We start from the raw sequence: 15,216 nt of genomic DNA, 5'->3' as shown, positions 1-15,216 counted from the left end.
GTTAACAAAAAAAAAAATACACAAAAGCATACTTTTTAATCTGAGAACCGTTGATCTCGGACAATATCGTAAATCAAATAGAGGTAAATCCTGTTCGAACAAGAACGTACATGTCTAGACGGGTATGTCTAGCTAATAAAAGTAATAATATGAAAATTTGCGTAAGAACAACATGAATCATAACTAGATCGCTCGGAAAGAATGATAAATCCCCCTCTCTCAGAAGAAAACTAAACTCGCTAATGGGTGACTGAAAAGTCTGTAGAAAAAATCGTATCCAATAAGCGTTAGACAACTAAAACCTTATGCAGGCGGATTCAACAGTCACATTTAGTTTTCCACTGCAGTCGTCGTCGAAAAGAATCTACGAAGACACTTCGTTAAGAGTTTAGTTTCCACCATTTTGTGCAAAGATGTCTAACCGTCATTGCTCATCGATTCCGCATTTACTTCACAATCGTGAACTCGGTTACCGCAACGTGCTGACGCGTACCGATACCTGGTGTCAAAGACATTCACAATTGCAAGAGGGTTATATTAAGAATTTGTATGAGAATAATAAATTAACACAAATAGAAACATGTATTCAAATATGTAGGAAAAATTATTTAAGTGATTACCTTTATTATGGGGATAAAAGATACGGTGAACGGACTTTATGGGTGTCTGACTTTATTGATAACTAAAATTAATAACGTTGGAGGGGAGACGGTTTAAAAGCAGTTCGCGCAACATCACTGCATCACTCGTTTTCAAGAATTCGTTTGGTTGCAATCTCCAGCGCTATGGATACGTATAATCAACAAGCAATGTAAGTATATCACTTATATCTATGATAAATATTCTATATCTGTGAAAATATTCTATGAAAATATTCTATATTTTTTCTTTATTGCAGCACACGTAACATTATGGGGAGGACATTTGCACTAACATCCGCAGCGTACAAATTTCTCGAGATCGGGATCGTCGCGGGACCGATGTCCTACGTGGAAATTGTGATTGGTGACACCCGAGGCAATCGCATCATCCTGCCACACTCTACGTGGATGATGTTCATTGAAAAACGGGCGGATATCGAACGATTGGTGCAGTCGACTACTCCATCATCATTGATAGTTCAAGACCTTGTGATGGAACTTATTAAAATACGTGATGTGAGCACAGTGAAATTATCTTTATGTGATAAGTGCATGTACATGAAACCGTCTACCGTACTCTTTATGCTTGAACTCGAACAATGCGTTGATCATGTGTATTTCGATTTGTGTCAATATATAAATAGTGTAAGCGATAAATGTAAATATTTTATAAGTTATTTAAGTAAAAATTGCATTATAGACAAATTGGAAGCGGTAAACACTTTGCGTACTATTTATGATAAGAATTCAGGAATTGAATGTAAATTGATTTTATACGCTTCAGATACTATTGTACATCATGCATTGCATGATAAATAAGTAAATAAATAAATAAATAAATGTATGTGTACATTAAACATATATTTCTTTAACTTACCATTTTCCCAGGCCTTTCCTCTAGTTAAGTATTAGCGCGTTCTAACATGTTTCGACAAGTTTCAACGAAGGGACGATTTTATCGCAGTCGTAAAGATAAACTCTATTGTTATTATTGGCGTCGCCCCCCATAGAAAAAAAAGGGGTACAAAAATGGTTAGAGTGCATTCTTGCGATATATTGTACGGTATGCTCGATAGCAGTTACACTGAAAAATAATTGATTGCTTAGTCATATCTTAAAATTCGAAAATATCTGTTTAATTAAATCGCGTGCGAGAAGGAAACAGAACGAGAGGAAGAGAGAGAACAATAGGGTAAGTATAGAACTGCAATGGGCGGAAGAGAGAGATGTGCAACGGGTTAGAAGGAGAGCGCAATAGTGTAAGTACAGGACTGCAATGGGTGGGAAAGAGAGAGGACAATGGGTTAGAAAGAGAGCGCAATAGGGTAAGTACAGAATTACAATGAGTGGAACAGAGAGAGAGATGCAATGAGAGAAAGGGAGAACGATAGGGTAAGTATAGAACTGCAATGGGTGGGAGAGAGCGCGAATGATATGGGACTGTAACGGGTGGGACTGAGAGAACGCAATGGGTGGGAGGAGAGAAGGAACAAAGTCCCCCTTCCCGCAGACCCCTCCCCTGTGATGTATTTACCCCCTCCATTCCTCCTTTCCTTCTAGGGCCCGGCGCGACACCAGCGCCGCCTGGTGGCGGCTCTGTATCCGTGTGCACTTCCCCCTCCCTGCCTCCCTCACACAGACACACACACACACACACACACGCATACACATACACGCACTAACACATAGTGGATTAGAACCGGCCTAGCTTATCTACTGTATTGCAACATGTGTTTTCGTCTTTTTCAATAAAAAAAAAAATAAAAAAAAATGCATATCACACTATGCGGTTTTCGCTGTTTTTTTTATCGAAAAACGAAAAATATCTTATCACGCAATAACACACATTGTGCAAATTTTATCAAAATTGTAAAAATAACTGATTCTGAGCGCATCACGTGCCACCGGATGTGACCTCTTGTATGTAAGATTAATTTCATTATACTCATCGAAATTTTCCCCACAAATAATCACGATGTGTATTGCAACATGTGTTTTCGTGTTTTTTCGATAAAAAATTTTTATATCACGCTATGCGGTTTTCACTGTTTTTTTTTGTTCAACAAAATGAGCAAGTCTTGCAATTACGATATGAAGTAAGAATACAAATAAATCCTTTGGTAAGTTGTACTTTCTAATTTGTAAATTATATTTATACATTGTATACATTCTGTAACAATTAAACGAAATATCGTTGTGGAGCATAGAAATTAACAGATTCATAAACATTCGTCGTATGAACGACATGCAATTTAAAAGGAGAAGCAATCAAGAGGATATGTTCTTCATGTGGATGGAAGAAATTCGGAGAAGAGCTGTATGAGGATTGGAATTGTAAGTAATGTGAGTTTTTAAAACGTAGAAAAAATTAACAACAATATTGTTTTCTTTGCAGAAAATACCTCACCCTCTCAAAATTGTTTATTACAACCCTGTACATTATATAATTATCAGTACAACCCTATACATTACAAAATAAAGTTATTTTAAAATGACATCAATAGTTGTTTTCTACATCCTCGAATATGTCGTGCTAAAACATCATATTAATAAAAATAAAACATCCATATTTTATACTATTTATTCTCCTTCGACCACCACTTATACAACTTTAATACGTTCTGTAGAGCGCAACATTTAACGTGTTTACCACAACGCATGGTACCACTATCGTCTAAATTCTCAAGCGGTTCTACACCATCGATCGTTTCGATGATAATCTCGTCGTTGTTCAATATATCGACGAGCCACTCACGCTTTTCGAAACCTTTCACGTAAACGATGACAGACTCGTTCTCTCCGACAACAGCCTCACAAATCAAACGAGTGGCCATTCTATAGGGCACCATTCCATCATTCCACAGCAATCCGTGATGATTCGCCATCAGCCACGAGGCGTGCGTCTGATCGGCTTTGGACAACAATCTCCATGGTATTGGGTGAAAAAATATATAATGTGTAAGAATCGTTCCCTTTTTCAAAACGGCAACCTCTTTCACGACAAAACGTTTATTGATGACAAATCCTTAACAAAAACGAAAAATAACAAATTAGTACATAAGTAATGAAATATGAAAAAGGAAAATATAATACACACGTACCCTGCAAATCGACAAATGTTGGCGTCATGTTGACGAGAAGTTTTCATTGCGAGTGCTCGTCTGATAGTAACGTTGCATGATATGTCCCTCTTTTTTTTTTATTCAGTTGCACAGCGGATGTGGTCGACGGGGGAAGTATTAAGCAATAGATATATCTGCGTTTTAAAAACTGATGAAAGAGAACACTCATCCATTTAAAAATACACATTATTCACTTCCTTCGTTATTCCAGGTATTTTCATCAAATCGTCGGCGACACAATCCAAAAGACGATCCACCATGAGCTGTTTACAATCTGTGCTGGAAACTGTCAAAAATTGCGATCGAATCTTCGCTTGTCTCCACCACTGACGTTTTTCCTTCCCCTCGACATCGTTGACATTGTAAATGTCAAGTCGAATCAATTTGTGTCCGGTGTCCATTTCCGGTGATCTCGCGGTGTAAATACGACCATTGTCCAATTTAGTGACGTACTGAGAAAGTCCGTTGGTCCTGCTTCGTTTAACGGCTGAGGCGAAGAGTGTCTCCACACCTCCGATTCCATCCGACGAAGCCTCTGCATCGACTCTTCTCTTCAATACTTCACAAACCGTCGACACTTGACGTTTGATAGACTCCTTCAAATCTTTTATCCATTCAAAGTAATTGTCAGCACTGATAAAAATATCCATAAACATGGAACGCAACGGCTTATTTTCAGACATCGCAAGAAACCGATGAAGCTCTTTCGTGGAATAATTCATATTCGTGCAACCTTTTTTCTTCAGAAACTCGTTAAACATTAATAGAGCATTCTTCATTGTCTGAGCCTCCTTCAAGCGCGTTGTATTAGAATCCTCTTTTGATTGCTTAGACATGTAAACGTGTATGCATGCTAATGTTGCTTTCAAATTTTTAATTATTAAAATGTGTTCAATCCACGTGCTGTGTATCACATCAAGTAAGGAACCGATAGCTGACGCATTAACCAACATCAGATCTTCGTCCTCGTCATCGTCGTCAACAACGAAATCGTCATTCGTAGATTCGTTCAACACAATCGACAATTCATCGTGATTACTCTTACTCTGAGAATCCATCGCTTTGCACATTCGATCAACAGAATAACTACACTGACGACACTAAAAGATGTCTCGCCCTTTTATACCAAACACCGTGGAAAAGAAAACGAGACCTCTCTCATCATGTCGGATGCGATGTCTCTCTTTCTTTCAGATTGAATAATATTACCGTAAAGTGGGGCTAAGCGAGCCGGTTTTTAAGGTTTTTCGCGTGAAAAAAAGTTAAATACATTAAATTAAATTCTGATGCTTTGAATATATAATCTCAGACATGTTAACTTTCAGATTAACTATTTACAACGCTTATCGGAAGCATAGGAATTGAATTATTAATGGCAAAAGCCTGGCTCGGTTTACCCCGCAAGGTGGGGCTAAGCGAGCCATTTGTTTTAAATGCAAAACTAGGTTGCTGGTTCGATTGAAACAACAAATTTATAATAATTACGAACTTAATTTCGTTTCTAACAATAAACAGAGGTCAGGAACATATTTTACTACTTATAAATTAACTCATAAATTCCAATTCTCAAACAATAATGAAAATTCCTTAACGTTGCTCTAGGAACGTCATATTTTTCAGCAACTTTGTTAATGCAAGGCTGCTTTCCTTTTAGGAGACACAGTCGACGATCGCTTTCCATTTACAATTTTGTTCAAACTCAATCGACACACTTCGCCTCTGCTCGGGAGGAGAGTCAGAGTGTGTTTCGAGTCTATTCAAGTGTGATTTTGATGAATTAAGACAATTAAGTGATATTAGAACGCACTCCTTGCAATAATCGAATCTTATGCGTCTATTAAGATCAAAATTCAAATCTTTTATGGTTAGGTATTAAAAGTTCGTACACACGATACACACACTGCACATATCGCGTTCCATTTAAGTGTGGCAAACTGTGTTCGAGTGTGTTATACCGTGTCGATTTGTGTCTCTTAAAAGGAAAGCAGCCTTAGTCGATCCGCCTTGGCTTCATGGATCGCTTTTTCCATTCGTTCTGAGGAGTATTTAAAAAGGCGGGACGATCCTGTTGCCGGTTTGTAATTTCGAACCATGACTCGCTTTACCCCTCAAATTTCAATGATTCGAAAAAAACCTGTGTAATTCGAAAAAAAAAAATGAGAAAAATACTTTAAATAGCTTAAAATTATGTCAATGAGATTGTAAACATTACCTGATAAATCGATAACAAGAAACTATCGTATAAATGTTATCTACGTGAGTTGTTTAAAACAATATGAGAAAAATGAATAATCACATTTACTAAATGCCTGTGTTAAGTCGATATTTACCTACCTGCTAAATTTTTTGAAACTGGGGAAAATTAAAGTATCACACTTACACTACAATATGCCGCAGTGCTAGTTCTATCCGAATAAGTAATAACAAGAATTCAGAGTTCGTAAATAAATATTCACACGCTGCTCGCTTTACCCCACGTGGCTCGCTTAGCCCCACTTTACGGTATCTACGATGATAACATCGACTGCTGACAGAACGATTCTCATCCGTCACGAGGTCACAATATTTTTTTATTAAAAACGATTTTCTCCGAGGTACGCGTGACCATGATGGAACAACATGCTGAATGCATCAATTGTACACTACACAACCGTTTCGTATCAAATAAAATTTAAAAATTTACATTATAATAAGTTATTCGTATCTCGATGTCGTATCCTACTATCTTCTTGCAAAAAATAAAATAAAATTTATAATAAGTTATTCGTATCTCGATGTCGTATCCTACTATCTTCTTGCAAAAAATAATTGGCTCGACTCTGTCCTGCGCAACATAAACTCTTCGCTAGACCTTGTCACCGTGTCGATAGCGTACATTCAACGCGACCTTTTGATCGGGTCGCGTGACCTGAGATTACGAACGCATCGCACTCGCGCGTCGAGACACTGTCTCCCAAGAGCGGAACAAATTAATAAATTTCAAGAAAACGACGATGGCGGCGAGAATCTCTGCGCGCACGCGCGACCTGCCGAAAAGCGCGGGGAACGACGTAACCTCGCGAAGCGCGCGTTTTAACCTCGCTCCGCCGTCAGCGTCGAGCGCGCGTCTTAACCTCGCTCCGCCGTCAGCGTCGCGTTCCCGTGGCAACCGACCGACGCCCCCACCACAGGCGCGTGACCTTGAAAAAACCGCGTTTCACTTTCTAAATCACACACACACAATCAAAGAAGTCACGCACACAAGCATAGAGCAGCCACGCGATTGGCTATCCCCCCCGATGACCGTGTCTGTGGATTTCAAACACATCTGGTTTGTCTACTGGTGCGTTAGCGATCTGGAGAACAATACCGATCGTTTAGTAAAAATTTGTCAGCCGCGCAAATCCGAGCATTGAGTTCTTGCGTGAAGTTTTGTCAAATCCAGTGCTACTATTCGACAGGTGGAGCGCTAGCGGTATGTCCCGAGTGTATGGAGAGAATCGCGGATGCTGGCGTTGGTGAAATGTTGTTGATAAGGAAGCACGACACTGATTTCACCGATAGATTCGAAGCTCGGACGTGCTCCAATTGTCTGAAACCGATGTGCCAAGTATACCCGTGCAACGCATGTCCCATATGTACTGTATAAGAAAATAAAATGGCAATCAACGAATCATCGCATCGTTTGCTGGACGAAGATTGGGACGATTATTTTGAATGTGTGAACAATCTTGTCGAAGACGGCGTCGAAAATTTGCCGTAAAAGGATGTGCAGGCATCGCCGGTGCATATAATTCGAGAGATACATGAGAGATCGCGTAATAGAAAATGTTAATATCGAAGACAGTGAGTCTTCCGACGAACATGAAGACGAAGATAGAATAAAAAACCTGTCATATTCCGACGTAACAGTTTGGATGTTTGATCTCGAAGAATGTGAAAGAAGTTATCATTATCAACTGAGAAATGTGTATTCGGTTCTCAAAAATCCGCAGAGAAAAGACGATAGTAGTAATGCTAGGTATATACCAACTCAATTAGAACTGACCACGGCGGGTACAGCCAATGGCGTTGCTCGGTTTTGTTTGTGTGCGTGCGAGTTTGCGTGTGTGCGTGGCTGGGACAGCCAATGGCGTTGCTCGTTTTTGTTTGTGTGCGTGCGAATTTGCGTGTGTGCGTGTGTAGGTAAAAAATGCGTGTGAAGATCGCGCCTCGCTGGTGGGGGCGCCCGGGGCGGTCGCCATGACGACGTCGCGGGCGCCGTCGCCGCAGCGAGCGCGTGGCGAGCGCGCGAAGGGAGGTTACGTCCACCGCGCGCGCGCGCGCTTTTACAGGTTATGTCCGCGCGCATGCATTTCGCAGGTTATGTCCGTTCCCGCGCATTTCGCAGGTTACGTCCGTTCTCGCGCACGCGCGTGCGCCGTTGAGATTTTCATGCGCTTTCACGGGATAGCCACGTGATCGCGCGCGTTGTGTTATCAGGTTAGCATAAGCGCGCTCGCCGCGGCGACGGCGCCCGCGACGTAGTCATGGCGACCGCCCCGGGCGTCCCCACCAGCGAGGCGCGACCTTCACACGCATTTTTTTTAACCTACACACGCACACACGCAAACTCGCACGCAAACAAACAAAAACGAGCGAGCAACGCCATTGGCTGTCCCAGCCACGCACACACGCAAACTCGAACGCACACAAAACAAAAAGGAGCAACGCCATTGGCTGTACCAGCCGTGGCGAGTTCTAATCGCGGCGAGCGCGTGGCGAAGCGAGGTTACGTCCGCCGCGCGCGCGCGCGCTTTTACAGGTTATGTTCACGCGCGCGCTTTTACAGGTTACGTCCGTTCCCGCGCATTTCACAGGTTATGTCTCTTCCCGCGCACGCGCGTGCGCCGTCGAGATTTACAGGTTATGTCTCTTTTCCCGCGCGTGCGCCGTCGAGATTCTCACGAGCGGCGCGACGGTCGGTCGGACGGTCGTCCGTTCGTCGTCGCCGTCATTCCTCCTCGTAGCTCGATCACGCGCGTATCGTGCGCTCGACGCCGTCGTCGTCGTCGTCGTCGTCGTTCGTTTCGGTCGCGCGTCGTATCGTTGTTACGGCTGTGGAAAATAAATAAAATAAAATAAAAATAAAGGGGGAAAAAAAAAAGATGTGTTGGTGAATGTTCAGTTGGTCAAAACGACGAAACTAATCGTCAATTGTTGTTGTTGTTACCGTTACGCGATGCACGCCTCGAAGACGATTCTCACCTTTATTTGTTTTTTCCTCTTCCAATCGATCTATCTACAGCCTTCATGGTCGCGCTTCGGAGACAATTCATTTCGACGAATGACTCACTCGATGCGCTCTATCTCTCTCTCTCTCGTCTGCACTGTTTTCCGTTGCGCGGCGTGATTGGTCTTTTTTTTTTTTTCCTTTTTCGTCGTATTTTCGCCGCGACCTCGATCTATCTCCAAGGTCGCGCCTCGGATGACTCACTCGACGCGCTCTATCTCTCTCACTCTCTCTCTCTCTCTCACTCTTTCCCGTTGCGTGTATGCTTTTCTCAACAGGTTTCTCCATATTATTTTATAAAAATGTAAATTGTTGCGTTGACTAATATACTGTGCCCTTACTTTTGTTTGATATATTTATTCGAAGACGCGCTCGCTCGTCCGAGACAATTTTCTCGGTATTTCCTCGTCGTTCGCTACGCGCTTACCGTTAATTTATTCAAGGTCGCTACGCACGATTGCGATCTATTCATTGTTCTCAGGGTCGCGCGTTGAATAAAAATACATTTTTTTTTTGGTCGTGTAATTCAGTCAGATTGAATGTGAAAGTGATTTTCTTATTTGTCAATATATTTATTCGAGTGTTGTTACTACATGAGAGAATACAATTAATAATACAAAATAATGTTTATTCTTAAAGCGTTTTAATTCGGTCCGAAGATCAGTGCGATTAGTTCGCAATCGATTATGTCGTTGCGATCGAAGTATTCATTTTCGTACATGGTTTTTTGTATGTTCGTAGAATCGTTCACATTAGCCGCGGTATTGAGAAGACGCGAGTACTTTTTGTTTATGATGTCAGATACATTGTCGAATGAGGAAATGAGACGATTGACGCAATATTCTAGATTGAATAAATTGACAACTGTACTGTTTGACAAGGTCATTCGTGAAGATGTCGAATCAAGACGCAACATCGGTATATTGTTAATTCGACCGAAATGCAATGTCAAATCTCCGATGTATATTGGCGATGGTGCGTGTTTTCCTTTTGTATTTTCGGGTTGCAAAAGCGACAATATGACGCGTTTATGTTCGATGAGCTCGCTCCATACGGTCGGTGAGAGGAACATCTCTTTGCCGTGACTGTCTCCAAGAACTACAGTTATCTCGCAGGGCAATTTGACGTTGATGCCGACGGTTAGATACTTGTATCCGGTAGCAGTTAAAGGATATCTTCGTTCCAATATGCGTACTGTGGTTCTGTGCGTAAGAAAACAATTAGTTCAGAAAAAACAATGATTAAAAAAGAAAATACAAATACCTACGTGTCTTTAGTATCTACTTTTTCGTTATATTGTTTCTGCATATTGTTCGTTTCGTTATACTGTTTTTCCTTTTTTTCATCGTGCTCCGTGATGAAATGCTTTGCTGCCGTATTGGTGAAAACTCTTCTGATCTTCGCGTCATTCGTACGCTCGATGAGGAGACGTCGAGAGTCGTCGTCGGTGTCGTTTGAAATCGCGTACATGTTTTTCTCTCTCTCACGATGTTAATAGAACGATTCGTTCTTTCGCACTGATCGTCTGCGTACCCATGTAGTAATATATTTTTTTTACTTAAAACATCGTGCTAATCGTCCAATGCATCCTCTGTGGTGTATTCGAGTAAATTATTTGATTGAAGCAGTCGATTAAGAAGATCTTGCAATTGTCTTAGCAGTCCGTCTGTAGGACAATTTACGTTGAGTATTTTCATGTCGAAAGTATCGGCATTCGTTACTGTTTGGGTGAACTCGTTGAATTTGTAATATTGACGTTTTTGTAGGAAATGAAGAGAACCGTCGATATATCGGTAGGCTGCAGTCGGAGATGATGGTATTCCCGGAAATATCGCTTTTAACGAGTGATATTCGCGAATAGTCATGTCGCATTCATTCATTAACGCTACGCTGTCGCCATCGAAGATCACGTACGTTTGTCCTCGGTTGGTGACTAATGCTGCGTTAACGCGCATTTCTGCGGGAAAGTTCAGGTCGGAATGCGTTTTCGGCCAACCATTTTTCAATTGAAAACTCGGATAATCTACCATGTAAATTTTATTATTCGCGAACATCACAATTTCTTCTGATGGCCGTTGATACACAGCGTTTATTGAAACGTTCGCCGGAAGAAAACGAAGATAGTCATTGAGCGCGAGTGGTCCCTTGTACCTTTTACCATTGATGGCTATCACCCATATGCTCTTTCGATAAGTGACGAATATGTGATGTTTCAACACCAGTACATTGTCCACGTATGGTAGATCGCACAGATTTTGCGTTGATGTTTTACGCGTATCTGTAGTTACCGATGGAGATCGTGTACTCGGTACTTCATTTTGATTTTTTCCATATAGACGTTGAATAGCTAAAATGTCCTCTATACTGAGTGTAGCGGATTTATCGGTGACGTAAGGAAACATTAGAGAATCTGCGCGATGATTGTGCGATAATCCTAATGAATGTCCTATTTCGTGCGTTAATGTGTAAAGTAAATGTAGCTTGTTTTCTGATACACTTTCGTTTAATTGTATAAACCAAGGTTCCGCTACGTCTACGTGTATCTCAGTGCTTTGCATGGGGTCGTTCATAGGTGGAAACGCGTGTGCGAGCACTCCACCGGGTCCGTCGAACAAACCGGAACATATTGTTTCCTCCCGTCTGTTGTCGATGTATGTGTGAATTCCTCCGCGATATGATATCAAAATATCTGGATTTAACGTTTTACGTTCGAATGTTAGAGACGTGTTCGCCGCCCATATTGAGAATGCGTATGTCGCGAGTTTTAATGTATTCGCGTCCGCTAAGTGAAAGTTCCACGTAAGATGCGTTTTTTTCCATTTTACTGTATTCGTATTGTGTTCCTGGTGTGGCATATCCGGAAGTCCACATCGAGGTTTTCGCATTTGATCTAACGTATTATCGTTCAATATACCGTTACCTGGTATTTGATAGTATTCTTGAAATAATGCGATAGCCTCTTTAATTTTGTCATCCTCGATCGACGTGTGAGTAGATACATTTGCCTCTTTTAGGTAACCGTACCTCTGCAAATATTCTATCACTTCTGTGTTTACGAGATTTTCAGCCGTCGGTGTCGACGCGCATATCGTTACGGAAACGAAAGCCACGAGGTAAGCGAGAGACATTGCGGCGTACGTGCACAGCGGAAGTATACGGTTCGACAGTCAATCGCATTCTGCCGAGTATGTGGAGGGGAGAGGAGGGATGTGTGTGTCGAAAATAGATATAGGAAACGAATCGTATGAGTGTCAGTAAACGTAGTACAGTTCGTTTCAAATAACGTTTATTTTTGTGAAGCATACATTAAAAATACTCAGTCTGTAATATCGTGAAAAATTCGTTATCTTTATTGTTAGATAATTTTACGAACGACATTTGTCAATGGATTGTACTCTATTAATCTGTCATGAATAATTAGGCAATAGGCCGTGGTGTCCGGTGGAATGTTTTTTCTACATTCGAATTCGATACGAATGTCCACGGTTGCGCTCTTTACAGATTCGTTTTGACGAGAGCAATCGATCACCACGAGTGGCGCGGACGAAATAAATTGCGCGAGTGATAACAAAGCTTCGTTTCTTTCGTAGCCGTAGTACGAGTTCGCAAATTTTGCATACATGTCGTACAGTATTGCGACTTTATTACGTTCGAAATCCACATTCATATCATCGTATGGAAAAAAATCGGAGTTCAAAAAGAGTTTCACGTTGGCGAGCGCGCACGCGTCGAAATGAGTACTATCCTGAGAGAGTACGTTTCGCTTTCCAGTTTGAAGCGAAAGGATCACGTATTGTGGTTTTTCCAAATGCGACGTTGACTTCACAGCCCACGAATGCTTCGTCGTGCTCTGAAGTAGAGGAAACTCGTACAAATCCCAAGATCGAAATCCCATCTGGATGAGATATCGTCCGTTCCAACGTTCGCAAGAGTGATAATTTGTTTACGTCGTTCAGTATCATGTGCGGCATCTTCCATTGCACTTTTGATAATGTGAGTGTAAATTCCTCGGTGTCGCTAGCGATAACGTAATTGTTGTCGTTACGAGCACGTATCAGAACGAGTTCATGTCGGGCGTTTATCACTATACATTTGTAGTCCTCACAAAATCCAAGAAGTGTGTTGAGCGGTACACAGAAGTTAAACTCTTCAGATGTTGTTATTGATCGATCGAGCAATAAGTCTAGAGAAAGTGCAATTTTCCATCCTGCATTCTCTAACGTTTTATTTCTTTCAGCTGTCAACGAATTGTAATTTTTAATAGTGCTTGTAATACCGACGTTTCTGTTTCTGTCAATTTCAACTCCGTCTAATTCGTAACGAATCTCGTCGAACATGAATGCGACGCAGTTATTCGTCAGTTTCGGTGTTTGGTTGGTACTTCCTTCCTTCTGTTTTTTGACGAATTTTCCCTCGATGTAGAGTACACTTTCGCACGGTAACGTGTAGAGATCCTGATGTTGAATCGGTATTCGTATTTCATCGCTGTATCCGAATGTAGTGTTAGCGTACGGATTGTACGTGTGAGTCTCTATTTTAACGATGCGATCGTCGAAGATCGGAGCACCTCCGATCTTCAGGATGTCACGATTCATTTCTCACGACGAATCCGAGTGACCGTAGAAAGGCGACGTTCCTCGCGTTTAATCGACCTCCTCTTTTTTGTTTTTTCGTTCGATTGTATCGATTTTTGAATGGCTTCCACAATGTCGATGTTTGCGATACGTTCACTCCGTCGTACGAATCGTTCAGGACGTGCATCTTCCATCCTCGAACATAGTTTTCCTAGCGTTTACGTCGTATGTGTAGTCGAATCGATATCTCTTCGCCGCGAAAGTCGATCAACTGTCCGTTTTGATCCACTACACGTATCGTTATATCGGTAATGTTTCGTGCGATGACCGGGAGGTAAATGACGTGCGCCGGAGTAACGGATAGTTTATATCCTGGAGGAACGTTCACCGCGAATTCGTGTATCGTGTGTACCGGTCGGTCGTTGTTGTACGCACCCGAGGTAATGTTACACTCAACGCGAATTATATTCACGTTCATAATTTTAACCGGTTCGTCCGATACGTGCCACTTGTTCGGTCGTAACATACGAGACGAAAAGCCCAATAATGAACCGATACTGTTCGTTTTGGAAAAATCTATTAAATATTGACACTTGATCTCACTTCTCATGGTGTTTTCGTTCGCGCGAAGAATCAATACAGATTTCGCTCGTTCCATAGTTCTTTCGTCCTCGAATATTAGATCTACCTCGTCGAATTCTTCGAGTTCGTCATTGTTGATAGTACTCGGTAGTGTATTGTGAACTATAGCGGTCCTCAGATACTTTTCGATATCGTTCAATTCGTACGAACCTACAGGAATCGTGATCGTAATGTCGTCGGTGTTGAAGTGGAATTTATTATTCGAGGAGTTGACGTTCGGTATCGTGTTGTACGTTTCGAAATTCGTAAGACCCAATTCGTATTCGCTATCGCTCAAGTCCAACGCGGGGAAGTAATTCGCCGCGAGGACACTGTTTTTTCCCGTTAATGAGAGTGTCAATGACATGATCGTAGCGCGAAAGCCACCGCTGAACTGCTCGGATTGTAGCGCGATCTGTCACACGAGGACCTTTTTCCTCTTCCAATCGATCTCCCAGAGAAACCGTAGACACAACTGACCGCAAATGCTTTGATCGTACGACTGATACGATCGCCTGTTGTATGTGATGTTACCTCCGAGATAACGTTCGACTTCCTTCGGTGGTCTCAAATTACCGAAACCGTCGAAGTAGACAAATTCGTTTCCCCTCTTCGCGTAAGCAACCCAGTGTGTACCGGGTGCTGTCGAATCGTCGAGATTCACGATACCGCTCTCGTTACGACGTGGTTTCGCGGGCTTCGCATCGCGCATGAATACACCTCTGAAGAATGGCAATTTTAAAAGATACGCCGAACGACGCAATTGCTCGTTCGTCGTGATACCAGAGATCGATAAGTTAAGATTCTCTACCGTTTTCTTCCATGATTTTTTTTTTAATCCTCTTTGTTCTCTTCCTCACGCGACCGCCACGTTTGTGTGGCGCAATGTACAGACCACGACCCTCCATCGCGCGATTGTGACGTTTCAATTCCTCGAGTTGTCGTCGAGCGGCTTTTCGATCGCCCACTGCTTTCGCCACGCTAGCTGCTCCACCGATCAAAGATCC

The 15,216-nt window shown here is 42.0% G+C and overlaps 2 protein-coding genes across 2 annotated transcripts; both read right to left on the bottom strand.

Moving 5' to 3' along the window:
• Positions 1 to 10,585: 10,585 nt before the first annotated feature.
• Positions 10,586 to 12,142, bottom strand: LOC108780540 (72 kDa type IV collagenase). The gene has a single exon (XM_018548294.1). It carries the CDS (start codon positions 12,140 to 12,142, stop codon positions 10,586 to 10,588), a length of 1,557 nt encoding a protein of 518 aa, XP_018403796.1.
• Positions 12,143 to 12,754: 612 nt separating this feature from the next.
• Positions 12,755 to 13,609, bottom strand: LOC108780539 (uncharacterized). The gene has a single exon (XM_018548293.1). It carries the CDS (start codon positions 13,607 to 13,609, stop codon positions 12,755 to 12,757), a length of 855 nt encoding a protein of 284 aa, XP_018403795.1.
• Positions 13,610 to 15,216: the final 1,607 nt, after the last annotated feature.

This window comes from Cyphomyrmex costatus, unplaced genomic scaffold (genome assembly GCF_001594065.2).
Source record: "Cyphomyrmex costatus isolate MS0001 unplaced genomic scaffold, Ccosl1.0 scaffold713, whole genome shotgun sequence".
Taxonomy (NCBI): domain Eukaryota; kingdom Metazoa; phylum Arthropoda; class Insecta; order Hymenoptera; family Formicidae; genus Cyphomyrmex; species Cyphomyrmex costatus.
Note: the sequence above shows the minus strand (reverse complement) of the source record. Positions and strands in the feature narration are given on the sequence as shown.

Coding starts and splice junctions, on each gene's coding strand:
- LOC108780540 (XM_018548294.1), bottom strand. CDS start 12,142: ATGTCTCTCGCTTACCTCGTGGCTTTCGTTTCCGTAACGATATGCGCG.
- LOC108780539 (XM_018548293.1), bottom strand. CDS start 13,609: ATGAATCGTGACATCCTGAAGATCGGAGGTGCTCCGATCTTCGACGAT.